Source organism: Ranitomeya imitator, chromosome 6 (assembly GCF_032444005.1).
Source record: "Ranitomeya imitator isolate aRanImi1 chromosome 6, aRanImi1.pri, whole genome shotgun sequence".
Lineage (NCBI taxonomy): Eukaryota > Metazoa > Chordata > Amphibia > Anura > Dendrobatidae > Ranitomeya > Ranitomeya imitator.
The window spans coordinates 179,126,656-179,153,914 of NC_091287.1; the positions used below are offsets into that span (position 1 = coordinate 179,126,656).

Here is a 27,259-nt window from a genome sequence, read left to right on the forward strand (position 1 = left end):
TCTTGCCAAATCAGACAAGGTGATTTTCTGGATTTGTTTTCTAATTTTGACTCGCATAGTTGTGGTCTACCTATGATGTAAATTACAGGCCTCTCTCATCTTTTTAAGTGGGAGAACGTGCACAATTGGTGTCTGACTAAACATTTTTTCCCCACTGTATACACATAGAATTAGGGAACACTAAAATCTCACATACTAGATATCACTGAATGAAATATTCCAGTTGTAAATCTTTATTCATTATATAGTGGAATGCGTTGAGAACAGTAAAACCTAAAAATGATCAATGTAAATCACAACTAATATCCCATGGAGGTCTGGAGTTGGAATGATGCTCAAAATCAAAGTGGAAAATCAAATTGCAGGCTGATCCAGCTTCAGTGGAAATGCCTCAAGACAAGGAAATGATGTTCAGTTGTGTGTGGCCTCCATGTGCCTGTATGACCTCCCTACAATGCCTGGGCATGCTCCTGATGAGGCAGCAGATGGTCTCCTGAGGGATCTCTTCCCAGACCTGGACAAAAGCATCCACCAACTCCTGGACACTCTGTTGGAGCAACGTGACATTGGTGGATGGAGCGAGACATGATGTCCCAGATGTGTTCAATCAGATTCAGGTCTGAGGAACGGGCGGGCCAGTCCATAGCTTCAATGCCTTCATCTTGCAGGAACTGCTGACACACTCCAGCCACATGAGGTCTGGCATTGTCCTACATTAGGAGGAACCCAGAGCCAACCGCACCAGCATATGGTTTCACAAGGGGTCTGAGGATCTCATATCAGTACCTAATGGCAGTCAGGCTACATCTGACGAGCACATGGAGGGCTGTGCAGCCCTTCAAAGAAATGCCACCCCACACCATTACTGACCCACTGCCAAACCGGTCATACTGAAGGATGTTGCAGGCAGCAGATCGCTCTCCACGGCGTCTCCAGACTCTGTCACATCTGTCACATGTGCACAGTGTGAACCTGCTTTCATCTGTAAAGAGCACAGGGCATCAGTGGTGAATTTGCCAATCCTGGTATTCTGTTGCAAATGCTAAGTGTCCTGCACGGTGTTGGGCTGTGAGCACAACCCCCATCAGTGGATGTCGGGCACTCAGATCATCCTCATGGAGTCGGTTTCTAACCGTTTGTGTCGACTCATGCACATTTGTGGCCTGCTGGAGGTCATTTTGCAGGGCTCTGGCAGTGCTCCTCTTGTTCCTCCTTGCACAAAGGCTGAGGTAGAGGTCCTGCTGCTGGGTTGTTGCCCTTCTACGGCCCCCTCCACACCTCCTGGTGTACTGGCCTGTCTCCTGGTAGCACCTCCAGCCTCTGGACACTATGGTGACAGAAGCAGCAAACCTTCTTGCCACAGCTTGAATTGATGTGCTATCCGGGATGAGCAGCACTATCTGAGCCACTTGTGTGGGTTGTAGAGCCCGTCTCATGCTACCACGGGTGTGAAAGCACCGCCAACATTCAAAAGTGACCAAAACATCAGCCAGAAAGCATTGGTACTGAGATGTGGTCTGTGGTCCCCACCTGCAGAATGACTCCTTTATTTAGTGTCTTCATAATTGCCAATTATTTCCATATGTTGTCTATTCCATTTGCATAACAGCATGTGAAATTGATTGTCAAACAGTGTTGCTTCCTAAGTGGACAGTTTGATTTCACAGATGTTTGATTTAATTGGAGTTATATTCTGTCATTTAAGTGTTCCCTTTACTTTTTTGAGCAGTGTGTATATATATATATATATATATATATATATATATATATATATATATATATATATATATACAGTGGGGCAAAAAAGTATTTAGTCAGTCAGCAATAGTGCAAGTTCCACCACTTAAAAAGATGAGAGGCGTCTGTAATTTACATCATAGGTAGACCTCAACTATGGGAGACAAACTGAGAAAAAAAAATCCAGAAAATCACATTGTCTGTTTATTTAACATTTTATTTGCATATTATGGTGGAAAATAAGTATTTGGTCAGAAACAAACAATCAAGATTTCTGGCTCTCACAGACCTCTAACTTCTTCTTTAAGAGTCTCCTCTTTCCTCCACTCATTACCTGTAGTAATGGCACCTGTTTAAACTTGTTATCAGTATAAAAAGACACCTGTGCACACCCTCAAACAGTCTGACTCCAAACTCCACTATGGTGAAGACCAAAGAGCTGTCAAAGGACACCAGAAACAAAATTGTAGCCCTGCACCAGGCTGGGAAGACTGAATCTGCAATAGCCAACCAGCTTGGAGTGAAGAAATCAACAGTGGGAGCAATAATTAGAGAATGGAAGACATACAAGACCACTGATAATCTCCCTCGATCTGGGGCTCCACGCAAAATCCCACCCCGTGGGGTCAGAATGATCACAAGAACGGTGAGCAAAAATCCCAGAACCACGCGGGGGGACCTAGTGAATGAACTGCAGAGAGCTGGGACCAATGTAACAAGGCCTACCATAAGTAACACACTACGCCACCATGGACTCAGATCCTGCAGTGCCAGACGTGTCCCACTGCTTAAGCCAGTACATGTCCGAGCCCGTCTGAAGTTTGCTAGAGAGCATTTGGATGATCCAGAGGAGTTTTGGGAGAATGTCCTATGGTCTGATGAAACCAAACTGGAACTGTTTGGTAGAAACACAACTTGTCGTGTTTGGAGGAAAAAGAATACTGAGTTGCATCCATCAAACACCATACCTACTGTAAAGCATGGTGGTGGAAACATCATGCTTTGGGGCTGTTTCTCTGCAAAGGGGCCAGGACGACTGATCCGGGTACATGAAAGAATGAATGGGGCCATGTATCGTGAGATTTTGAGTGCAAACCTCCTTCCATCAGCAAGGGCATTGAAGATGAAACGTGGCTGGGTCTTTCAACATGACAATGATCCAAAGCACACCGCCAGGGCAACGAAGGAGTGGCTTAGTACGAAGCATTTCAAGGTCCTGGAGTGGCCTAGCCAGTCTCCAGATCTCAACCCTATAGAAAACCTTTGGAGGGAGTTGAAAGTCCGTGTTGCCAAGCGAAAAGCCAAAAACATCACTGCTCTAGAGCAGAGGTCCCCAACTCCAGTCCTCAAGGCCCACCAACATGTCATGTTTTCAGGATTTCCTTAGTCTTGCCCAGGTAATAATTGCATCACCTGTGCAATGTAAAGGAAATCCTGAAAACATGACCTGTTGGTGGGCCTTGAGGACTGGAGTTGGGGACCTCTGCTCTAGAGGAGATCTGCATGGAGGAATGGGCCAACATACCAACAACAGTGTGTGGCAACCTTGTGAAGACTTACAGAAAACGTTTGACCTCTGTCATTGCCAACAAAGGATATATTACAAAGTATTGAGATGAAATTTTGTTTCTGACCAAATACTTATTTTCCACCATAATATGCAAATAAAATGTTAAAAAAACAGACAATGTGATTTTCTGGATTTTTTTTTCTGTTTGTCTCCCATAGTTGAGATCTACCTATGATGTAAATTACAGACGCCTCTCATCTTTTTAAGTGGTGGAACTTGCACTATTGCTGACTGACTAAATACTTTTTTGCCCCACTGTATATATATATATATATATATATATATATATATATATATATATATATATAAAACGAGTGCATGTGTGTGTGTGTTTGTATCAACGATAATGTCATAAAGGTTGCCATAGAGAAGATGATGTCATAATGGTTGCCATGGCGACCATGATGTCATAATAGGCTGCAATGGTGACGGTTATGTCATAATGGTTGCCATGGTGATGATGATGTCATAATAGGTTGTAATAGGTTATGTCATAATAGATTGCCATGGCGACGATGATGTCATAATGGGTATATGGACACGGAACTATGGGGTGGAGGATATGTGACGGGTATATGGAGACGGGACTATGCAATTGAGGATATGTATGATGGGTATTTGGGCATGGGACTATGGGATGGAGAATGTGTATGATGGGTATATGGGCATGGGACTATGGGATGGAGGATATGTATGATGGGAATATGGGCACGAGACTATGGGATGGAGGATAATCATTATAATTTGTTATAACTAACCACAGTTAGTTACTATGCCTGGGCAACGCAACCCAGGGGTCTTCAGCTAGTATATATGTATACAGTTAGGTCCATATATATTTGAACAGAGACAACATTTTTCTAATTTTGGTTATAGACATTACCACAATGAATTTTAAACAAAACAATTCAGATGCAGTTGAAGTTCAGACTTTCAGCTTTCATTTGAGGGTATCCACATTAAAATTGGATGAAGGGTTTAGGAGTTTCAGCTCCTTAACATGTACCACCCACTCATAAGCATCAAGAATAAAAAGGCTAGACTGGACTTTGCTAAAAAAAATATCTAAAAAAGCCAGCACAGTTCTGGAAGAACATTCTTTGGACAGATAAAACCAAGATCAACCTCTACAAGAATGATGGAAAGAGAAACGTATGGCGAAGGCGTGGTACAGCTCATGATCCAAAGCATACCACATCATCTGTAAAACACGGCGGAGGCAGTGTGATGGCTTGGGCATGCATGGCTGCCAGTGGCACTGGGTCACTAGTGTTTATTGATGATGTGACACAGGACAGAAGCAGCCGAATGAATTCTGAGGTATTCAGAGCCATACTGTGTGCTCAGATGCAGCCAAATGCAGCAAAACTGATTGGTCGTCAATTCATACTACAGATGGACAATGACCCAAAACATAAAGCCAAAGCAACCCAGGAGTTCATTAAAGCAAAGAAGTGGAATATTCTTGAATGGCCAAGTCAGTCACCTGATCTCAACCCAATTGAGCATGCATTTCACTTGTTAAAGACTAAACTTCAGATAGAAAGGCCCACAAACAAACAGCAACTGAAAAAAACCGCAGTGAAGGCCTAGCAGAGCATCAAAAAGGAGGAAACACAGCGTCTGGTGATGTCCATGAGTTCAAGACTTCAGGCAGTCATTGCCAACAAAGGGTTTTCAACCAAGTACTAAAAATTAACATTTTATTTAAAATTATTGAATCTGTCCAATTACTTTTGGTCCTTTTAAAAACAGGGTGGCACATGTTAAGGAGCTGAAACTCCTAAACCCTTCATCCAATTTTAATGTGGATACCCTCAAATGCAAGCTGAAAGTCTGAACTTCAACTGCATCCGAACTGTTTTGTTTAACATTCATTGTGGTAAAGTCTATTACCAAAATTAGAAAAATGTTGTCTCTGTCCAAATATATATGGACCTAACTGTATATATATATATATATATATATATATCCAATATCCATAGCCCCTTACCAGCCCGAGACAACGCTGGTTGTCAAAAATGGGGGTAGCCCCATGCCGTTTTTTTAAATTATTTATTTAAATAATTAAAAAATACAGCATGGGGACCCATCTATTCTTGATATTTAGCCTTGCTGAAGATGACAGCTGAGGGTTGCAGCCCCCAGCTGTGAGTTTTGCCTGGCTGGTTATCAAAAATAGGGGGGAATAAACGCAGGTATTTTTTTTAAATTATTTATTTACAGTACAGGAGCGGCTAATAAATACTCCCATCATCCGCTCCTGCTCTCACGGTTAGGCCGGGATCACACATACGCGAGATACGGCCAAGTCTCGCAGGTGAAAACCCAGCTCTGGCGCCGGCATTAAGGAGAGGAGCGTGCAGCCACACAGCAATACATGGAGCTGCACGCTCCACTCCGGAGTGCCGGCACCAGAGCTGGGTTTTCACCTGCGAGACTTGGACGTATCTCGCGTATGTGTGATCCCGGCCTTATTAGTGGCAGCAGGTAAAGGATGATGGGAACAGTAGTCCCATCAGCTACCACCAGTGACCGGAGGTAAACTTTAAACCTCCGATCACAGCTGAGCGCTCCCACTGTCTTTTGTCTCTGACCGGCAGGGATGGTTTCACCGCCAATCAGAAGCGGTGTTTGCTGCGCTGTCATGCATATGACAGTGTTTCAAACACTATTGTCGGGCCCCCCATTCAAGTGAATGGGGTTCGGGTCCGCTCTGCTGGATGACAGGCTGTATGGATGCATCATGCAACCTGCCATCTAGATGTAGCGAAGCTGACCATGATGTCACATCCTGCTGTCCTTGACTTTTCTGCAGCACATACGATGCAAGATAAGCTAATCTGCGTATTTGCAGTGTTTTTTCACCATCTATTCAAGCCAATGGGTGAAAAAAACACTGCAAAAACGCTGAAAGAAGTGACATGCTCTATGTCAAAAAATGCTGCAAAGCACAAAATCCTGATGACAAAAAAAACAGTGTGTGTGTATGAGATTTCTGAAATCTCATAGGCTTTGCTGGTACTGTAAAAAGCAACTGAAAATTAGCATAAAAAAGCAGCAAAAAAATGCAGTAAAAACACCCAGTGTGAACTTACCTTTAATCTAACAAAGACTAATCAATTTTTTTTTCTAAAAACTAATTTTTAGTCTTTTTTTCACAATATATAGTAGAATAGGTGTGGTGAATATTTCAAGAAGTCAACTTCAAAATCAGTATTTAGTTTTGTTCTTTGTTTGATAAAGGATTAAACATGGAATGTCTCGACAGTAGACAAAGCTGAAAATAGACTATCAATATAGGTTCATTTTAATGCAGCTGTACTTTCATGTACCAATGTGCTATTTTAAATGTTTCTATCAAAGCCAATTTAAATTAAATTGGATGTATTACAATTTTTTTTTCTAAGGTGAAAAATAATTTTTATTTTTATTTTCAACCGTTTCCATCCAATCCATACAGAATAGAAATTCTACTTTACTACTAATAATAAAGTGCAAATAAACAACAAATAAACATTTGTCTAGGGTCGGAAACATGGGTAAGGACCAGCAATGGAAGATGCGTCTATGGGTGGCTGTTGTTCAAACAGACAATGTCCTTTTCTTAATATTTATGTAAGTGGGGGATATGTGTTCATTTATTATTAAAACACCAATCCAGCAGTTTTTCATTATTTCAGTGCTGGAGTGGTGCTACTAATTTAAGTTCCCTGACCCTAGTATTATACTTACCAGCTGCCATCTTCTGCTCGTCCCGGTTGCCTCAATTTTGTGTCCGCAGCATCCGACTGCCCGGAAGTCAGAGGTAACGGTTGCAAGTTCTCAATACAAGTCTATGAGGGATTTGTTCTGGCTCGTAGATTTACATTAAGTAGTGACTTCTGGATCGCCAAGAAAACACTGGAGAGATCTACTGGAGACTGGAGCTGCGTCAATAAGATATGAAGACAGCAGCTGGTAAGTATAAGGCTGGGGTCACACCTAACGAATAAAAATACGGTCCGTTTTTTATGGCCGAGATACGCAGAAAAGTTTCTGAACAGTGAAAAATTATCTGTGTGTCATCTGCATGGCATCCATACGGCGAGATTTTCTCGCCGGCTTTCAAAGTGGACATAGAATGGATCCATGGGCTCAAATATTCATAAAAACATATACACAGTATGTATATATATATATATATATATATATATATATATATATATATATACACATCTACCTATTCTATGTGTAGACATGTATTCTATCTGTTCTATTCTATTCTGTCAGTGTGATTTTACAGTATACCGCACTGAATTTCCGGCTTTTCTATAGAACACCACTATTTCTCGCAAGTCAGACTCATATTCCGTGTGTAATTCGTATTTTTCTCACCCCCATAGACTTTAATTGGTGGATTTTATGCACAATACGCTGACAAACGTAGCATGCTGCGGTTTTCTCAGCCCGTAAAATACGGCAGAGAAATATATGGCTGAAGGGAAGCTGTCCCATAGAGAATCATTGGTCCGCGTGCAATGCGTTGTTTTTGCGCCTCTCCCTCATCCGTATTCCTCTCTAGTGTGACCCGGCCTAATACTAGAGTCAGGGAGCTTAGACTAGTGACACCACTTCAGAGGTAAAATTAAAAAAAAAAAACGTTGGAGTGATTCTTTAAATAAATAAAGTGAATTCAGATTTTAAAGGAACTTTTTAAATGTTGGTTTAATTCTTCCACACTTTTTTTTGCTAGTTAATGATTTTTTCTTTTAGAACGATCAATGTTTATCTGCTCTAATAAGGTGTTTAGTTGTGATAGCAAAGGTTCCTTAGTTGGCCACCTCTTTTATCTAAGGGTACCGTCACACAGTGCAATTTTGATCGCTACGACGGCACGATTTGTGACGTTCGAGCGATATAGTTACGATATCGCAGTGTCTGACACGCTCCTGCGATCAGGCACACCGCTGAGAATCGTACGTCGTAGCAGATCGTTTGAAACTTTCTTTCGTCGTCTAGTGTCCCGCTGTGGCGGCATGATCGCATGGTGTAACATATATCGTATACGTCATGAAATTATCGCTCCAGCGTCGTAGATTGCAAAGTGTGACAGCAGTCTACGACGCTGGAGCGATATTGTTACGATGCTGGAGCGTCACGGATCGTACCGTTGTAGCAATGAAAATTGCACTGTGTGACGGTACCCTAAGGCAAGAAATACTTCAGAGTCTGGAAGACTTGAAGAACCAGGAATTAAATGGCCAGTCATTGATTTCAGTGGACAATGAGTAACACCACATTTTTGCAGTAGAAATGTTGATATTCTGACAGCATCTCCAGGAAACCACAGCTGGCCCTGGAAGATCCAGTGGCTACACTTCTGATGATCGGTGTAGCATTGGAATCCCTATGATGAATGATATAAGACATAAGCCTTTTATTTAAAGGAATTCTAAATATTGAAATGATTGATAAATGTAGCCAAAGAATAGTCTTCAACCAACTGTTTGTTAGCCTACTGGGCTTTCTGCATGTACCTTGAAGGGGTATTGCCATCTACAAGATACTATCCCAATATGTAGTAAGAGTAATAATAATAAGATGCCCACAATTAGAAATGTTGTATAGCTCTTCTGATTCGTTATGGCACTTATTGGAGGTATTTGCTATTACATCTGCTATATATTGAGACAGGATATTTGAGATGGAAATACCCCTTTAATTCTTTAGTTTTTGTAAATTTTCAGTATTTAGTGTTCATTACTTCAGAGACTAACACTTGCAAACCCATCTCATAAAAAAGAAGCCTCATAACGCTGCATTGACTGAAATAGCTATTGTTATGTACATAGACTCCCTCTAGTGTACACTTTGATGATAGCACTTTTTTGCTTTTATTTATTATTGATTTATGTAAATACTTTTACAATTTACATGACACACATTTACATGACACACATTCAAAAAAGTAAAGCACATTTTTAAATTCTTAAGTAAATACATTTTTGATATTGTGAAATCATTCACATACATAAACCTTAGCTGTACTGGCGGTTTGCTAATGTGCATCTGCTTACATATACAGTTGCTTGTGAAAATTTGGGCACCCCTGGTCAAAATTACTGCTATTGTGAACAGTTAAGCAAGTTGAAGATGAAATGATCTCTAAAAGGCCTAAAGTTAAAGATGACACATTTCTTTTGTATTTTAAACAATATATATATATATATTTTTTTTTCATCTTTTACATATTAACCCCTTAACGACCAATGACAGCAATGAGCCCGCATCTTTTCCGGCATATGATAGCTGATCTTATCAGCTGACATGTGCCGCTAACAGCCGCGGGAGGAATTGCGAACCTCCTGCAGCTGTTAACCCGTTAAATGCCGCTGTCATACGCTGACAGTGGCATTTAACATGCATTTCTGGCAATAGTGCCGGAAATCCGCCCATCAGTGATCGCGGGTCACTGTTCGGTTGGCATGACAACTAGAGGTCTCCTGGAGACCTCTATGCTTGTCACTGCTGGATTGCTATGAGCGCCACGTGGTCGGCGCTCATAGCAAGTGAGGTATTCTGCTACATACAGGCGATCTGATCATCACCTGTATGTAGCAGAGCCGATCAGGTTATGGCAGTTTCTAGTCTCCCATTGAAACTATTGAAGCATGCCAAAAGTGAAAAAAACAATGTTTTTAAAAATATTAAAAAATATATAAAGTTCAAATCACCCACCTTTTGCCTCATTCAAAATAAAACAATTTAAAAAAAATCAAACCTACACATATTTGGTATCGCCGTATTCAGGAGCACCCGATCTATCTATTTTAATAAAGATTAACCTGGTTGCTAGGTGGCATAGCAAGAAAAAAAAAGTCAGAATGCCAGAATTGCATTTTTTTTTGGGTTACCGCGAAATTGCATTAAAATGAAATAATGGGTGATCAAAAGATTGTTTCTGCACCAAAATGGTATCATAAAAACCGTCAGCTTGGCATGCAAAAAATAAGCCCTCACCTGACCCAATATCTCAAAAAATGGAGACGCTACAGGTATTAGCAAATAGCACAACTTTTTTTTAAACAAAGTTTGGAACTTAGATAAAAAAGAATCTAGACAAGTTTGGCATCTATGAAGTCGTAATGACCTGGAGAATCATAATGGCAGGTCAGTTTTAGCATTTAGTGAACCTAGTAAAAAGCCAAACAAAAAACAACTGTGGGATTGCACTTTTTTTGCAATTTTACGGTACTTTGATTTTTTTCCCCATTTTCCAGGACACGATAAGTTAAAATCAATGTTGTCGTTCAAAAGTACAACTTGTCCCACAAAAAACAAGCCCTCACATGGCCATATTGACGAAAAAAAAAAAGTTATGGTTCTGGGAAGAAGGGTAACAAAAAATGAAAACGCAAAACCAAAAATACCTCCGGTCATGAAGAGGTTTAAAATTACAAAAAGGAAAATGGTCCGATGCAAAAGTTTGGTCAAACAGCACATTTTTTTACCTGGTAGCACCATTTTTCAAGTATCACAGCTTGTAAACGCTTATTGTAGCCAGACAAGATTCTTTAGATTCTTGTTTGAGCTATTTCATCCATTCTTCCTTAAACAATTCTTCAAGTTCTGTGAGATTCCTGGATTGTCTTGCATTCACTGCTATTTTGAGGTCTAGCCACAGATTTGCAATGATGTTCAGATCAGGGAACTGTGACTGCCATTGTAAAACCTTCAGCTTGCGCCTTTTGAGGTAGTCTATTGTGGATCTTTACGTGTGTTTAGAATCATTATCCATTTGTAGAAGCCATCCTCTCTTCAATTTCAGCTTTTTTACAGATGGTGTTATGTTTGCATAAAAAAATTGTTGAAATTTCATTGAATTAATTCTTCCCACTACCCGAGAAATTTTTCCCCGTGCCATTGACAGCAACACCCCCAAAGCATCATTGATCCACCCCATGTTGACCTTCCTGACCAGGCCAATTTTTACAATTCTGACCACTGTCACTTTATGAGGTGATAACTCTAGAACGCTTCAATGCATCCCACTAATGTTTTCTCGTGAAATATTGTACTTCATGATAGTGATAAAATATCTTTGATATGACTTGCGTTTGTGTGTGAAATTTTTTTAAAAAACTTTTAGTTTTTATGGCCTTAAATCATAGCGTCATCTTGCACAAAATAGTTAATAAAAAACAAAACTTGCAAAACCAATTTTTTTAGACACCATCTGTTAGGAGTCGAGTTTCCTCTGCTGCACTGGGGGAATCTCGATCCGTCTCCGCTGTGGTCTCCCATTCTTCTCCAGCCGCGGTGGAGTCTGCTCAGCAGGGACGTCGATCCCAGCGTCTCGCTCAGTCTGACTCTGTGCGAAGAGTTACTGCTGCTTTTCCTGCTTCTGCCATTGAAGCCAGTGCTGGGCAGCGGCGAGTGGACATTTCTGGATCTAAGTCCTGCTTTTCTCTGTCTGAGCATGCCCAGGGCAGGATCTCCCGTTGGAGATCGAGGGTCACATGCTCAGGTATTGCAGCACATCCCATTGGTCCTCTTGGCAGGTCCTGAAAGGGCAAAACTTCTGGAGCTGCTTCCTGTGCTGCTACTATATAAACTGCGCATGACCGCACGGCCATGCGCTAGTATTGTCTTGTAAATATGTGTGTGTGTTGTGAGTGATAGTCGCTCTTTAAATAACCCTCCCTATTGAATGTCTGTTCGCGGAAGGTGTATGTTTGCTATCTAGCGCCCGACTTATCCAACAGCACAAAACACACATTACAGCTACCAGCTGCTGTGTCCGCCAGTACGGCGCCTTGCGCTTGCTCTGCGCTTTCCTGACCCAAGCCTGGGTGGTTAGTGGCGTCCGACAGTGCGGCACCGCACGCACTCTTGTGCCTTTTATATTATTATTTTTGTTCCTCTGACACACCCAGTTGCGGTGTTGTGCCAGCAAGTGTCTAATCGGACTTCAATCCTGTGTAGGGGTTGAGTCCGCTGACTTCTTGCTCGCGCTTTATGTGCGGTACTGCGGTCCTGTGACGCAACAGGATCGCTTCCTTCACGCAGGGTGAAGTTAACCCATGTGTGTATACTTAGTACCGCCATATAGTCCGTCTTACTAGCAGCAGGGTCTTTTACCTGCACGGTGGACCTCGGACTGCGAACGCACCTAGTTTCTTATTATCTATACTTGGTGCGTTCCGCCGGTCCTTAACATAATACTAGCCCCAAGGTCTGGCTATTAAATGATGGACGATCAGCGTTCACAGCGGTACATCCAGCAGCTGGAGGGAAGGTTGGCGGCTCTTGAGCGTTCAACCTCAGCTGTGGATGTCACTGCTGTCGCCGCTGTTCAGGCTGCTAGTGTTGCTGCAGCCACCTTGTCCACTGCCGCTCCTGTCCCGACTCTAACTCGCCTCCCGCTTCCAGAGAAATTCTCTGGTGACAGTAAGTCTTGTAGGGGTTTCGTGAGTCAGTGCTCTATCCATCTCGAGCTTCTGGCCTCTCGTTTTCCTACAGAGCGGGCTATGGTGGGATTTATAGTGTCTCTTCTATCGGACAGGGCGTTGCAGTGGGCTACGCCGCTATGGGAGCGTAACGATCATGTGGTACAGAGTGCTCCATTGTTTCTGAGCACTCTGAAACAGGTCTTTTTAGGACCTCGTGTCACCCATGATACAGCGCTCCAATTGTTGGCATTGACTCAGGGCTCGTCCTTGGTCAGTCATTTGCCGTCCACTTCCGCACCTTAGCATCTGAGCTGGAGTGGTCGGATAAAGCTCTCATTCCAATATTTTGGAGGGGGCTGGCTGACCACGTTAAGGACGCCCTGGCCACTAGGGAGATTCCCGCCACACTGGAGGAATTAATAACTCTATCCACTCGCATTGATCTCCGTTTTCACGAGCGGAGGTTAGAACGAGCCCAGTGTAGGCAGAGGTTTCGGCTGGCTCCCACCTTCGCCAAACCTTTGGAATCTCCAGACCAGGCTCCTGAGTGCCATGAGCCTGTGGTAGAGTCACGAGCGGGATCTAAGTCCCGGACCGCTCGTGCACTCCAGATTTGTCATCTTTGCCAACAGTCAGGACATCTTGCCTCCAGATGTCTCCAGCGGTCGAGGAAACGTCAGCGTCTAGTGGTAGTTGGTGGAGGTGCACTAGACACGGCGACGTTTGCCTCCAAATTGTCCTTTAAGGGGACAATAACATTGGGCTCATCCTCTCACTCGGTAGAACTCTGCGTGGATTCTGGGGCGGAGGGCAATTTTATGTCTTCAGCCTTCGCCCAACGTCACGCAATTCCTCTGGTCATGCTATCTCAACCAGTAACGGTACGAGTGGTGAATGGGTCGACACTGCCCGCACAGATTACACATCAAACTATCCCTTTTACTCTGTCCATGTCACCATCTCATCAGGAGGTTATATCTCTACTCGTCATTCCTGAGGGAATTGATGAGGTTCTCTTAGGGATACCTTGGTTACGGTACCACTCTCCTCACATCGAGTGGTCCTCAGGCAGAATTCTGGGATGGGGTGAATCTTGTGGGAACAGGTGTCATCGAGAGTGCGTTCAGGTTGCTACTACAGAGGTACCAGGCAGATCTTTCCTCTCTCCCCAAGCAATATTGGTCTTATGCAGACGTGTTCTCCAAAAAGGCAGCGGAGACCCTTCCGCCCCATCGCCCCTATGACTGTCCTATTGATCTCTTGCCTGGTGCTGAGCCTCCCCGGGGTCGAGTCTATCCATTATCTCTCCCAGAAACGGAGGCAATGTCTCAGTACATTCAAGAGAATTTGGCAAGAGGGTTCATCAGGAAGTCAGTGTCACCTGCTGGGGCAGGGTTCTTTTTCGTGCAGAAAAAGAGTGGAGAACTACGTCCATGCATAGACTACAGGGGTCTTAATGCTATCACAGTTAAGAACAAGTACTTCGGGGAGCTAGAGTGTTTACTAAACTAGATCTGCGGGGTGCTTATAACCTGATTCGCATCCGTGAGGGGGACGAGTGGAAAACGGCATTTAACACCAGAGATGGGCACTATGAGTATCTGGTGATGCCCTTCGGGCTCTGTAATGCACCTGCCGTTTTCCAAGACTTTGTCAACGACATCTTCCGGGATATGCTTTCCACCTCGGTTGTAGTCTATCTGGATGATATCCTCATCTTTTCTCCAGATATTGAGTCCCACCGGAGAGATGTTGGCAGAGTCTTCGACCTCCTACGGGCAAACTCTCTTTATGCGAAGTTGGAGAAGTGTGTGTTTGAGCAGGAGTCCTTACCTTTCCTGGGCTATATCATCTCCGCCCAGGGATTGGCTATGGATCCTGCCAAGCTACAGGCTGTGATGGACTGGCAAGAGCCCCATTCTCTTAAAGCGGTGCAGCGCTTTATGGGGTTCATAAACTATTACCGCCAGTTCATTCCCCACTTCTCAACTCTGGTAGTTCCCTTGGTGGCCCTCACCAAGAAGGGAGCGAATCCCAAATTGTGGTCGGAAGAGGTCTCCAAGGCCTTCACTTCTATTAAGTCCCACTTTGCTAGCGCTCCCATCTTACATTGTCCCGACGTGGATAAGCCATTCCTAATGGAGGTGGATGCCTCGTCCGTTGGTGCTGGAGCAGTCCTCTATCAAAAGGATGCTCAAGGTCGGAAGCATCCATGCTTCTTTTTCTCTAAGACCTTCACGCCAGCGGAGAGAAATTACTCCATCGGGGACAGGGAGTTGCTAGCAATGAAGTTGGCCTTTTCGGAGTGGAGACACCTTCTGGAGGGTGCGCGGTTTCCCTTCCAAGTGTACACGGACCACAAAAATTTGGTCTATTTACAAACAGCCCAGCGGCTAAATTCTCGCCAGGCCAGATGGTCCCTGTTCTTCTCCCGGTTCCACTTTTCCCTTCATTATCTCGCCGGGGAGAAGAATATCCGTGCTGACGCTCTCTCTCGCTCCCTTATGTCAACTGAGGAGGAGGAAGAGGAGCCTCGGCTTATTGTCCCTTCCGAGAGCCTGAGAACTGTAGCGCCAGTTTCGCTAGAGTCTGTGCCTCCGGGCAAGACTTTTGTGCCCATTAATTTGCGACTGGAGGTTCTCTCTTGGACTCATTCGTCCACTTGGATTAGAAGTGTATTGAGCATGTTCAACCCCCAGGTGCTTCACAGAAGTTTATAACGTAAAGGTGTGAAAAGAAAAAAGAAAAGAAAAAAACACATTTTTCCCACAAAAATCTTTTTTAGCTACAAATTTTGTATTTTCACAAAAAATGTACCTCAAAGTTTATTGTGAAATTTCTCCTGAGTTCACTGATGCCCCATATGTGGTCAAAAACTACTTTTGAGGCACAGTCGAGAACTCAGAAGGGAAGTAGCGCCATATTACAGTGCAGATTTTGCTGCACTTGTTTGACGGTGCCATGTTACATTGACAGAGCCCCTGAGGTGCCAAAACAACAGACCTCCCCATAAGGGACCGCATTTTACCAATTAAACTTTTCAATGAATTCATCTAGGGGTGCAGTGATCATATTGACACCACAGGTGTCTCAGAGATTTTTATACCATTGGGCAGTGAAAAAAATAATTTACATTTTTACCACCAAGACTGTGTGTTAGCCCCATGTTTTACATTTTCACACTGGGAAATGGGTAAAAAATGGCACAAAAATTTGTCCCACAATTTCTGCTAAATGTGGAAATACATTACTACTTTGCCATATGGAGAGACTCGGGAGGAACAGAGCGCGATTTGCCTTCTGGAGTGCAGATTTTCCTAGACTAGTTTGTGGATTCCATATAAAGAGCCCCTAAGTGCTAGAAAAGCAGAATCCCCTCAAGTGACCACATTTTGGAAATTATAACCCTTTGAGAATTTATCTACAGATGTAGTGACGATTTTGTCTCCATAGGTGTTTTCCAGAAACAAGCAGCATTGGATGTTGCTGACTGAAAATTGCAAACTGCCATTGTAGTGACCAGTACGTTGCAGTCACCAGTACATTATGCCCAGCCTGTGCTTCTGGAGATTATAAACATAAGGATGAATGACCTCGGGGAGATCAAAACATCCAACACCGCGGAGACACATCACGTGTTTCTCAACGCAGTGATCCAGAACACTGCCCCCATCCCTTATGGGAAATATGCAAATGCATGCAGAAAAGCCGCGGAGACACCATCACGTGGTATCCATCCACCCCGAAACAGCTGTCTGTGGATGGATACCATGTTTTGGCATAGGTGGTTTTCCTTCTTGGATGCTGCCCTTCCCGTGGTTGTTCCTTCCCGGTGAAAGACCTGGCTATTTATTGCTTGGGTTGAGAAACACATGATGGTGTCTCCGCGGCTTTTCTACATGCATGTGCTTCTGGAGAGACGCACCTGTAAATTAGGCGGGCTCTCATCACTACAGAAATGCCAAACATGTGGGCGCTAAATGTGGTTTAGAAACACTGGAGCTCAGAAGGGAGGGGGGCATTTGGATTTGGGAGCACAGAATTTGCTGAATTTCTTTTGGTGGGATGAGGAGGCATTTCGCTTTTCCAGAGCCTTTGTGTTACCAGTAACATGAAAGCCAATATATTTCCATTAACAGATGACAGATCTGAGTGTGGGTTTGCTTTTTTTGTGGCTTGAGTTGAAGCATTTATTGGGAACATTTTACATAACGTTTGGGATCACATTTATCCGTCGCTCTACGCTGACCACTTACTTTGGGGTTTTCAGCTACATTTCTGAGTGACATGATTCAGATGAATAGCCCAAGGGATCACTATAATGAGGCAGATTTACTCTGGACTCCGTCTGGCCTCTGTTCAGCTGCGTCCTTTTCAGAAGCACACAAAACTGTGGCCGATGGCACTTTTATGCAATCCAAAAAGGACGGACTCCGCTGGATCACAGGTCCTATGGCATCCATAGTGACTCAATCTGCCTTATTATAAGGAATCTTATGCCGGGGGTACTGTCTGAATCACGTATTTCAGATATTTACACAGAAACCCCGGTTGTAAGCACTCAGCACAGAGCGCAGGATAAATGTGCGTTGAGCCTTACTGCAATCTTTGGGAGGCAGAATGAAGAAAACAACAGAATGTGTAGAATTGTTTTTATTTATTTTTTTACGCCGATCCTCGTACAGTATAAGTGATTAGGCGACTTTATTCTTCGGGTCAGAAGGATTACAGTGATACCAGATCTACAGTATATCAGATTTTTATGTTTGGCTGCTGTCACACGCTAAAAGATGGCAGTTGCTTAGAAGTACTCATGGCTGCCCTTTTTTAGCACAAGGTTAGAGGAGGCTGAGTTTTTATAAAGCTTGGAAATTTGCATCACCTGACATTTCCTAACGATGATCATGAACAATATATAACCGTGACAGGCTAATTAAGGTATGAAACCTTGGTCAAAGTAATCTGAGCACACAAATTTCCAAGGGTGCCTTTTTTTTCTTTGTAATTTTTAAAATGTAAAAAATGACTATAGATTTTTTTTTGCCTAAAATACAAAGGAAATGTGTCATTTTTAACATTAGATCTTTAACCACAAGGGGCTCATATATCTGACCAACATGCTGGGGAAGGGGGCCCAAGTCAAAATTTCTCACCAGGGCCCATTTGACGCTAGTTACGCTACTGGACATATCCATTGCCTTGCAAAAGTATTCGGCTCCCTGGAACTTTTCAACCTTTTCCCACATATCATGCTTCAAACATAAAGATGCCAAATGTAAATTTTTGGTGAAGAATCAACAACAAGTGGAACACAATTGTGCAGTTGAATGAAATTTATTGGTTATTTTAAATTTTTGTGGAAATTCAAAAACTAAAAAGTGGAGTGTGCAATATTATTCGGCCCCTTTACTTTCAGTGCAGCAAACTCACTCCAGAAGTTCATTGTGGATCTCTGAATGATCCAATGTTGTCCTAAATGCCTAATGATGATAAATATAATCCACCTGTGTGTAATCAAGTCTCAGTATAAATGCACCTGCTCTGTAATAGTCTCAGGGTTCTGTTTGAAGCACAGAGAGCATCATGAAGACCAAGGAACACAACAGGCAGGTCTGTGATACTGTTGTGGAGCACTGTGCAAGCGATCATATTGAAATGGAAGGAGTATCATACCACTGCAAATCTACCAAGACCCGGCCGTCCCTCTAAACTTTCTTCTCAAACAAGGAGAAGACAATCAGAGATGCAGCCAAGAGGCCCATGATCACTCTGGTTGAACTGCAGAGATCTACAGCTGAGGTGGGACAGTCTGTCCATAGGACAACAATCAGTCGTACACTGCACAAATCTCGCCTTTATGGAAGAGTGGCAAGAGTAAAGCCATTTCTGAAAGATATCCATAAAAAATATTTTTTAAAGTTTGTAACAAGTCACCTGGGAGACACACCAAACATGTGAAAGAAGGTGCTCTGGTCAGATGAAACCAAAATCGAACTTTTTGGCAACTATGCCAAACGATATGTTTGGCGTAAAAGCAACACAGCTCATCACCTTGAACACACCATCCCCACTGTCAAACATGATGGCGGCCATTCTTCAAGAAAACCTGTTGGAGTCTGCAAAAGACCTGAGACTTGTACGGAGATTTGTCTTCCAACAAGACAGTGATCCCAAACATAAAGCAAAATCTACAAGGGAATGGTTCACAAATAAACGTATACAGGTGTTAGAATGGACAAGTCAAAGTCCAGACTTCAATCCAATCGAGAATCTGTGGAAAGATCTGAAAACTGCTGTTCACAAATGATCTGCATCAAACCTCACTGAGCTCGAGCTGTTTGCCAAGGAAGAATGGGCAAGAATTTCAGATGTACAAAACAAAGGTGGCGCAACAAAGTATTAAGTTAAAGGGGCCGAATAATATTGCATGCCCCACTTTTCAGTTTTTGAATTTCCACAAAAATTTAAAATAACCAATAAATTTAGTTCAACTTCACAATTGTGTTCAACTTGTTGTTGATTCTTCACCAAAAATTTACATTTGGTATCTTTATGTTTGAAGCATGATATGTGGGAAAAGGTTGAAAAGTTCCAGGGAGCCAAATGCTTTCGCAAGGCACTGTATATTATTACTACTATCAATCATGCTCAGCTTATCTGTTCAAACCTTTAGGCTATGTGCACACGTTGCGGATTTTGCTGCAGGTCCGCAGCAGCTGTCCATGCGTTTACAGTACAATGGAAAACCTATGGAAAACGCAATCCGCAGTGCCCATGCCGCAAAAAGAAATTGCGCGGAAACTCTGCGGGTTACATTCCGCAGCATGTCAATTCTTTGTGCAGATTCCGCAGCGGTTTACACCTGCTCTATAATAGGAATCTGCAGGTGTAAAACCGCAGGTGGAATCCGAACAAATTCCGCATAAAAACCATGGTATATCCGTGGTAAATACGTAGGTAAAACGCAGTGCCTTTTACCTGCAGATTTATGAAATCTGCTGCGGAAAAATCCGCCGCCCTCAAAAATACATGTGCACATACCCTTAGAGTATGGTATAACTATGTATTTTTTGCGGGTAATCAAAAACAAGCAGAAAACAGTTCATGAAACTCTGGCTATTTAGTCCCAAAACATTTTTGTGAATTTTCATGAAGCATTTTATCATTTCTTTTTTTTAAAGCAGTAATAAATCCACTAAGCAATTAATAAATCCATTAAGCAATAAATCAGGAAAGCAACTTGGCAGCAGTCAAGCCATAAGATTAGGGATGAGCGAGTAGTGAAATACTCAGACTCGCTATACTCGTAACAAGTAGGTCTTAATACTTGGGTATTCATATCTAGTAGTGAGTCCAATGCAAGTCAATGGGTGCGAGAAAAAAAAAATAGCACAGCACTCGCACCATGCGAGTGCTGTCCGATTTGTACGCATTGGTGTCATTTGAAAAGCCGGCAACTCCTATGCGGCTACAGTAAAATCACACTGACAGGTTAGACTAGAATAGCTAGAATAGATATATACACACACATATATACATGTCAGTGACACACATTATATATACATATATATACATACATATCTTTATATTGCATAGAGATACAGATAGAAGATTGGCCAGTAATTCATTTGTCGGCTTCTGTAAAATCAATGCAGGAGCGCACAGTATAGAAGACATGGCTTACATACAGTAAATAGATGCAGAATAGGTAGATATATAGAGGTCAGTGACCAATACATTCTATCTATATCTCTATGCTATATATATATATATATATATAGATATATATATATATATATATATATATATACACACAAACACACCTATTCTATGTGTATATACAGTCATGGGCAAAAGTATTGACACCCCTGCAATTCTGTCAGATAATACTCGGTTTCTTCCTGAAAATGAATGCAAACACAAATTATTTGGTATTATTATCTTCATTTAATTTGTCTTAAATGAAAAAACACAAAAAGAATTGTCCTAAAGCCAAATTGGATATAATTTCACACCAAACATAAAAAGGGGGTGGACAAAAGTATTGGCACTGTTCGAAAAATCATGTGATGCTTCTCTAATTTGTGTAATTAACAGCACCTGTAACTTACCTGTGGCACCTAACAGGTGTTGGCAATAACTAAATCACACTTGCAGCCAGTAGACATGGATTAAAGCTGACTCAACCTCTGTCCTGTGTCCTTGTGTGTACCACATTGAGCATGGAGAAAAGAAAGAAGACCAAAGAACTGTCTGAGGACTTGAGAAACCAAATTGTGAGGAAGCATGAGCAATCTCAAGGCTACAAGTCCATCTCCAAAGACCTGAATGTTCCTGTGTCTACCGTGCGCAGTGTCATCAAGACGTTTAAAGCCCATGGCACTGTGGCTAACCTCCCTAGATGTGAACAGAAAAGAAAAATTGACAAGAGATTTCAACGCAAGATTGTGCGGATGTTGGATAAAGAACCTCGACTAACATCCAAACAAGTTCAAGCTGCCCTGCAGTCTGAGGGTACAACAGTGTCAACCCGTACTCTCCGTCTGCGTCTGAATGAAAAGGGACTGTATGGTAGGAGACACAGGAAGACCCCACTTCTTACCCCGAGACATAAAAAAGCCAGGCTGGAGTTTGCCAAAACTTACCTGAAAAAGATTAAAATGTTTTGTAAGAATGTTCTCTGGTCAGATGAGACAAAAGTAGAGCTTTTTGGGCAAAGGCATCAACATAGAGTTTACAGGAGAAAAAACGATGCATTCAAAGAAAAGAACACGGTCCCTACAGTCAAACATGGCGGAGGTTCCCTGATGTTTTGGGGTTGCTTTGCTGCCTCTGGCACTGGACTGCTTGACCGTGTGCATGGCATTATGAAGTCTGAAGACTACCAACAAATTTTGCAGCATAATGTAGGGCCCAGTGTGAGAAAGCTGGGTCTCCCTCAGTGGTCATGGGTCTTCCAGCAGGACAGTGACCCAAAACACACTTCAAAAAGCACTAGAAAATGGCTTGAGAGAAAGCACTGGAGACTTCTAAGGTGGCCAGCAATGAGTCCAGACCTGAATCCCATAGAACATCTGTGGAGATATCTAAAAATGGCAGTTTTGAGAAGGCACCCTTCAAATATCAGGGACCTGGAGCAGTTTGCCAAAGAAGAATGGTCTAAAATTCCAGTAGAGCATTGTAAGAAACTCATTGATGGTTACCAGAAGCGGTTGGTCCCAGTTATTTTGGCTAAAGGTTGTGCAACCACGTATTAGGCTGAGGGTGCCAATACTTTTGTCTGGCCCATTTTTGGAGTTTTGTGTGAAATGATCAATGTTTTGCTTTTTGCCTCATTCTCTTGTGTTTTTTCATTTAAGACAAATTAAATGAAGATAATAATACCAAATAATTTGTGTTTTGAATCATTTTCAGGAAGAAAATGAATATTATCTGACAGAATTGCAGGGGTGTTAATACTTTTGGCCATGACTGTATGTAGTCTATCTATTCTGTCCTAACATGTCAGTGTGATTTTACTGTAGTCGCATATCAATTGCCGGCTTTTCAAAGGACACCAGTGCGTAAAAACCAGACAGCACTCGCATGGTGCGAGTGTTGTGCGATTTTTTTCTCGCACCCATTGACTGGGCAGTGAAATACTCGCTATGTTCCGAGTACCGCATTACTCGCCGAATACTGAATACTTGCGAAGATACTCGCTCATACCTACATAAGATATGTTATCTCAGGCTGTGATATTTCAAATCTTTTTCAAATTAAATTAGCAATTTTCGATTCGGCGAAGCATGACTTACAGTAATAAGATTTTTGTGACATCACTTGCTAATATAGTATCATGGTATATTTTTTACAGCATATACGATTGGCACAGGAATTTATGGAATTAGTAAAAAAGGATGATCGGTTTGAAATATGTGCAGAGGTTATTCTGGGACTTGTATGCTTCCGTTTAAAGGTGAGATTTTGTTTTTGTATAGCTATGACTTGTCTGTGAATGTATTTTCTATATATAACAGTAGAAACATGGATTATTGAGAATCTAGGTCTTCAGTAGGAGAAAAAAATACTTTGCAAGGGCTGCTAAGTTGTGAGATATGCTCTTCTTTGACATTGCCAAACATTATTTTTTTTCTTTGTTGCGGGGGGCCAATTAAAACTTTTGCTATTGGGTCCCATGTTTTCTGTGTACGCCCCTGGATGTAATTGTAAATGTAGTGAACTTCACTCCTTAAAACAGAACTACATACACCAAACAAGAAATATAGGGCGTCATTAACAAATTCAATCCCCATAATATCTTCCCAAAATGCATTAATACATATCAGTCAGAACAACACACAAATAATACATATGTACAGTACAAAGGTGCCATCTGTCACAGTTTCACCACTCACTGTGTCAAATGGATACTGTGAATGAAAGCTCTGCAGCCCTATGGGATCGAGGTATTGCTAAGCTGTCAGGATTGTGAGTGATAGCTCAACCGCCCAACCTCAGGAAGAGGTGTAAGTATGACGAATGACAGCTCAGTCGTCATATGTGGCTGGATCTGTGGGATCTCCTCCAGGTGTCTTCCATTCTGGGTGATTGTTGGGCTATTTAGCACTCTGACAATTGTCAGACCATTGCCAATTGTAGCTTTGCTTAAGTGGTGTGTGCTTGCTAAGTGCTCTGAGTTGTATTCTGATCTCAGTTGCTGATTTACCTTTGACCTTCAGTTTGACTTTCTCCTTGTCTTGATCCCCTACCTTCCTAATATTCTGACCTTGGACTGTGACCAGTGATGAGCAAGTATACTCGTTGCTAGCCACTACTCAAGGACTGGCCGTGAGGCGTGATAATCAAGCGGTCCGGGGTCAGTACTAAGAGGGCTCGTAGTAGGCAAAGACAAAAGTGTAGTGAGTAGTGATGAGCGAGTATACTCCTTGCTCGCGTTTTCCCGAGCACTTTGGGGTGATCTCCAAGTATTTGTTAGTGCTTGGAGATTTAGTTTTCTTCGCCTCAGCTGCATGATTTATGGCTGCTGGACAGCCTGAATACATGTGGGAATTCGCTAACAAACAGGAATTCCTCACATGTATTCAGCCTGTCTAGCAGTCGTAAATCAAGCAGCTGCTGTGAGGAAAACTAAATCTCCGAGCACCAACAAATACTCAGAGACCACACGAGCGTGCTCAGGAAAACCCGAGCAAGGAGTATACTCGCTCATCACTACTCACTACACTTTTGTCTTTGCCTACTACGAGCCCTCTTAGTACTGACCCCGGACCGCTTGATTATCGTGCCTCATGGCTAGTCCTTGAGTAGTGGCTAGCATCACATCATCTAATAGAACTGACTGTGTTTTGGATGGAAACACATCCTACCATCAACTTGACACTCAACTACTCCTGCACTGAAATTAACTTTTTGGACACCATCATTAAGCTGCAGAACAATAAAATAGAGACATCCCTGTATCAGAAGCCAATCGACCGTCCAACATACCTTAAATGGGACAGTTTCCATCCAAAACACATAAAAAAACTCTATTGTCTACAGCCAAGCCATCAGACAATCGTATATATGATCCAACCCAATGGATAGGGATGAACACCTTGGTCGCCTCAGAAAGACCTTTTTGAATCAGGGCTACCATCCAAGAACAATTGAAAACCAGATTACAAGAGCCATCAGAATATCAAGGAATCACCTGCTACATTCAAAAGCTAAAGAAGAAAATAACCGGGTACCTCTAGTAGTTACCTACAATCCAAATCTGGAGGTGCTAAGGGGAGCTGCACGGAAATTACAACCTTTGCTACAAAAAGATGCCCGCTTACAATCCATTTTTCCAGACCCCCCACTACTGTGTTTTGGGCAGCCCCCAAATCTAAGAAGCATCATTGTCAAGAGCTCCCTGTCCTCCTCTCCAACAGCTGCAGGTAACTTTCCTTGCAATCAGAAAAAATGTAAAACCTGTCCATTTATAATGATCACGGACAAGATAAAGATCCCCAATTCACATCAGGACTATAAGATACCAGGTACTTTCAGCTGCGATACTTCTAATTTGGTGTACCTAATTATTTGTACTAAATGTCCAACTGGGGGTCTGTATGTGGGGGAGACAGGGCAAAAGCTTAGAACAAGAATGAATTCTCATCGCCACACAATAAGAGAAAAAAGAATGGATCTACCTGTGGCAATACATTTTTGTCTCCCAAATCATAACATTATGTACATGAAATTACTTGTGTTAAAAGGTAACTTCAAATCTAAGAGAGACAGAAGAGTATGGGAATATAAACTGATGACGACCTTTGACCGTCTCACTGCAGGAATGAATGTGTCGCACGGATTTATGTCTTTTTACATCAACTAAGGAACTTGCCCCTTAGACTATGAGGGGTCATCACAACAGAACCAGACCCCAATCAGAGGACAATAAAACAATCCTTATCTAAGAACTGGCCCAATATTTATGGACATAACTGTTTATCACTCATGGTAATTCTGCTTCATGCCACCTGTCTTATCCATGGTTTTTTGTGTTTTTTTTTCTGTGATGTGTTGTGCATAAATATGTGATTCTTCAGAATTTCTTTTAGCCTTTGCCTGATGAAGAGACCTGTGTAGTCTTGAAAGCTTGCAATTTGTTACCATCTTTTCAGTTAGCCATTAAAAGGTATCAACCACTGAGGACTCTCAATTCTAAATAGTTTTCTATCTACTGGCTAACACGATACCAAAATATATATCTTTCCTGTATATTCATAATTATTTTGTGGTGCAGATGCATGGTCTGCAAAAATAAACTCATAGATGTGAACAGCCCCATAAATTATAATGGATACATGTTTTATCTGTGAAAAGCTTGGATATAATATGTATGTGAAAATGGATATCTGAATGAGGCTTTAGGTCGGTGACCACAGAAGCCCTTGTGTGTATATCACCGTCCCTATTTTCTCAGGGGTAGTGTGTCAACTGATGGTGGGCCTTAAATAATGCATATGGGCATGGCAATAATGTGCACAATTATTACATCAGTTAAGTAATATCTCACTGTGATTCTTACCTTTTAGACCTTGGTCTCATGGTGAACTGCACATTGAATCAGTGTTTACAAGCAGGTAGAGCACAAGTGCTAGACGTTCCCCGCATGCAGCGTTTTTAAGTATTCACACTCTAATGAAGATGAAAATAGGATATGTCTCAGGGTTTTTTTCCCGAAAAAAAAAAAGACAGATGAAAAAGTGGTCCGTGATCCATCTTAAAAATGATGCATAGCACACAAAAAATCTGACTTGTGAAAGGGCCCTTATCGACGGAGATGGGGAATGGAAGGGGTTCCTCTACCAGTTATGGCACATCCACACAGCTGTCAGTAAGTGTGAGTCTATACATTTGTATATGGAGTATGAATGTTTATACTCATGTGCAATGTGTGTATAGCTGTCAGTGTGAGTAGAAAATGATATGGGTGTTGAGGGCTGGGGAACCACAGTCACCCATAGCTGATTGAGGGCTCCATCCTCCACCACCCATATCACCCCTTAAGGCCCCTTCACATTAAGCGACGCTGCAGCGATACCGACAACGATCCGGATCGCTGCAGCGTCGCTGTTTGGTCGCTGGAGAGCTGTCACACAGACCGCTCTCCAGCGACCAACGATGCCGGTAACCAGGGTAAACATCGGGTAACTAAGCGCAGGGCCGCGCTTAGTAACCCGATGTTTACCCTGGTTACCATGCTAAAAGTAAAAAAAAACAAACACTAGATACTTACCTACAGCTGTCTGTCCTCCAGCGCTGCGCTCTGCTTCTCTGCTCTCCTCCTGTACTGTCTGTGAGCCGGAAAGCAGAGCGGTGACGTCACCGCTCTGCTTTCCGGCTCACAGCCAGTACAGGAGGAGAGCAGAGCACAGCGCTGGAGGACAGACGGCTGTAGGTAAGTATGTACTGTTTGTTTTTTTTTACTTTTAGCATGGTAACCAGGGTAAACATCGGGTTACTAAGCGCGGCCCTGCGCTTAGTTACCCGATGTTTACCCTGGTTACCAGTGAAGACATCGCTGGATCGGTGTCACACACGCCGATCCAGCGATGTCTCCAGGGAGTCCAGCGACGAAATAAAGTTCTGGACTTTGTTCAGCGACCAACGATCTCCCAGCAGGGGCCTGATCGTTGGTCGCTGTCACACAGAACGATTTCATTAACGATATCGTTGCTACGTCACAAATAGCAACGATATCGTTAACGATATCGTTATGTGTGAAGGTACCTTTACTGAATGAGGATCCTTCTTAGGTAACGTTCACACTAGCGTTATGCTAGTGTGCGTTGGGTTAGCGTCGGGCGACGCAGCGGCGACGCACGCGTCATGCGCCCCTATATTTAACATGGGGGACGCATGCGTTTTTGTTTGTTGCGTTGTGCGACGCATGCGTCTTTTTTGCCGCAAGCGTCGGACCAAGAAAACGCAACAAGTTGCATTTTTCTTGCGTCCGATTTTCGGCAAAATACGACGCATG

At 42.6% G+C, this 27,259-nt stretch overlaps 1 protein-coding gene across 3 annotated transcripts in view; it reads left to right on the forward strand.

The window, feature by feature from the left end:
• The window catches only part of DDC (dopa decarboxylase), a 313,463-nt gene that overhangs the window by 245,325 nt on the left and 40,879 nt on the right, over positions 1 to 27,259 (forward strand). For all 3 annotated transcript variants that reach the window (XM_069730344.1, XM_069730340.1, XM_069730343.1), the window contains one exon: positions 22,598 to 22,699. In XM_069730344.1, coding sequence (XP_069586445.1) covers positions 22,598 to 22,699 — 102 coding nt within the window. The remainder of the gene's footprint in view (positions 1 to 22,597; positions 22,700 to 27,259) is intronic.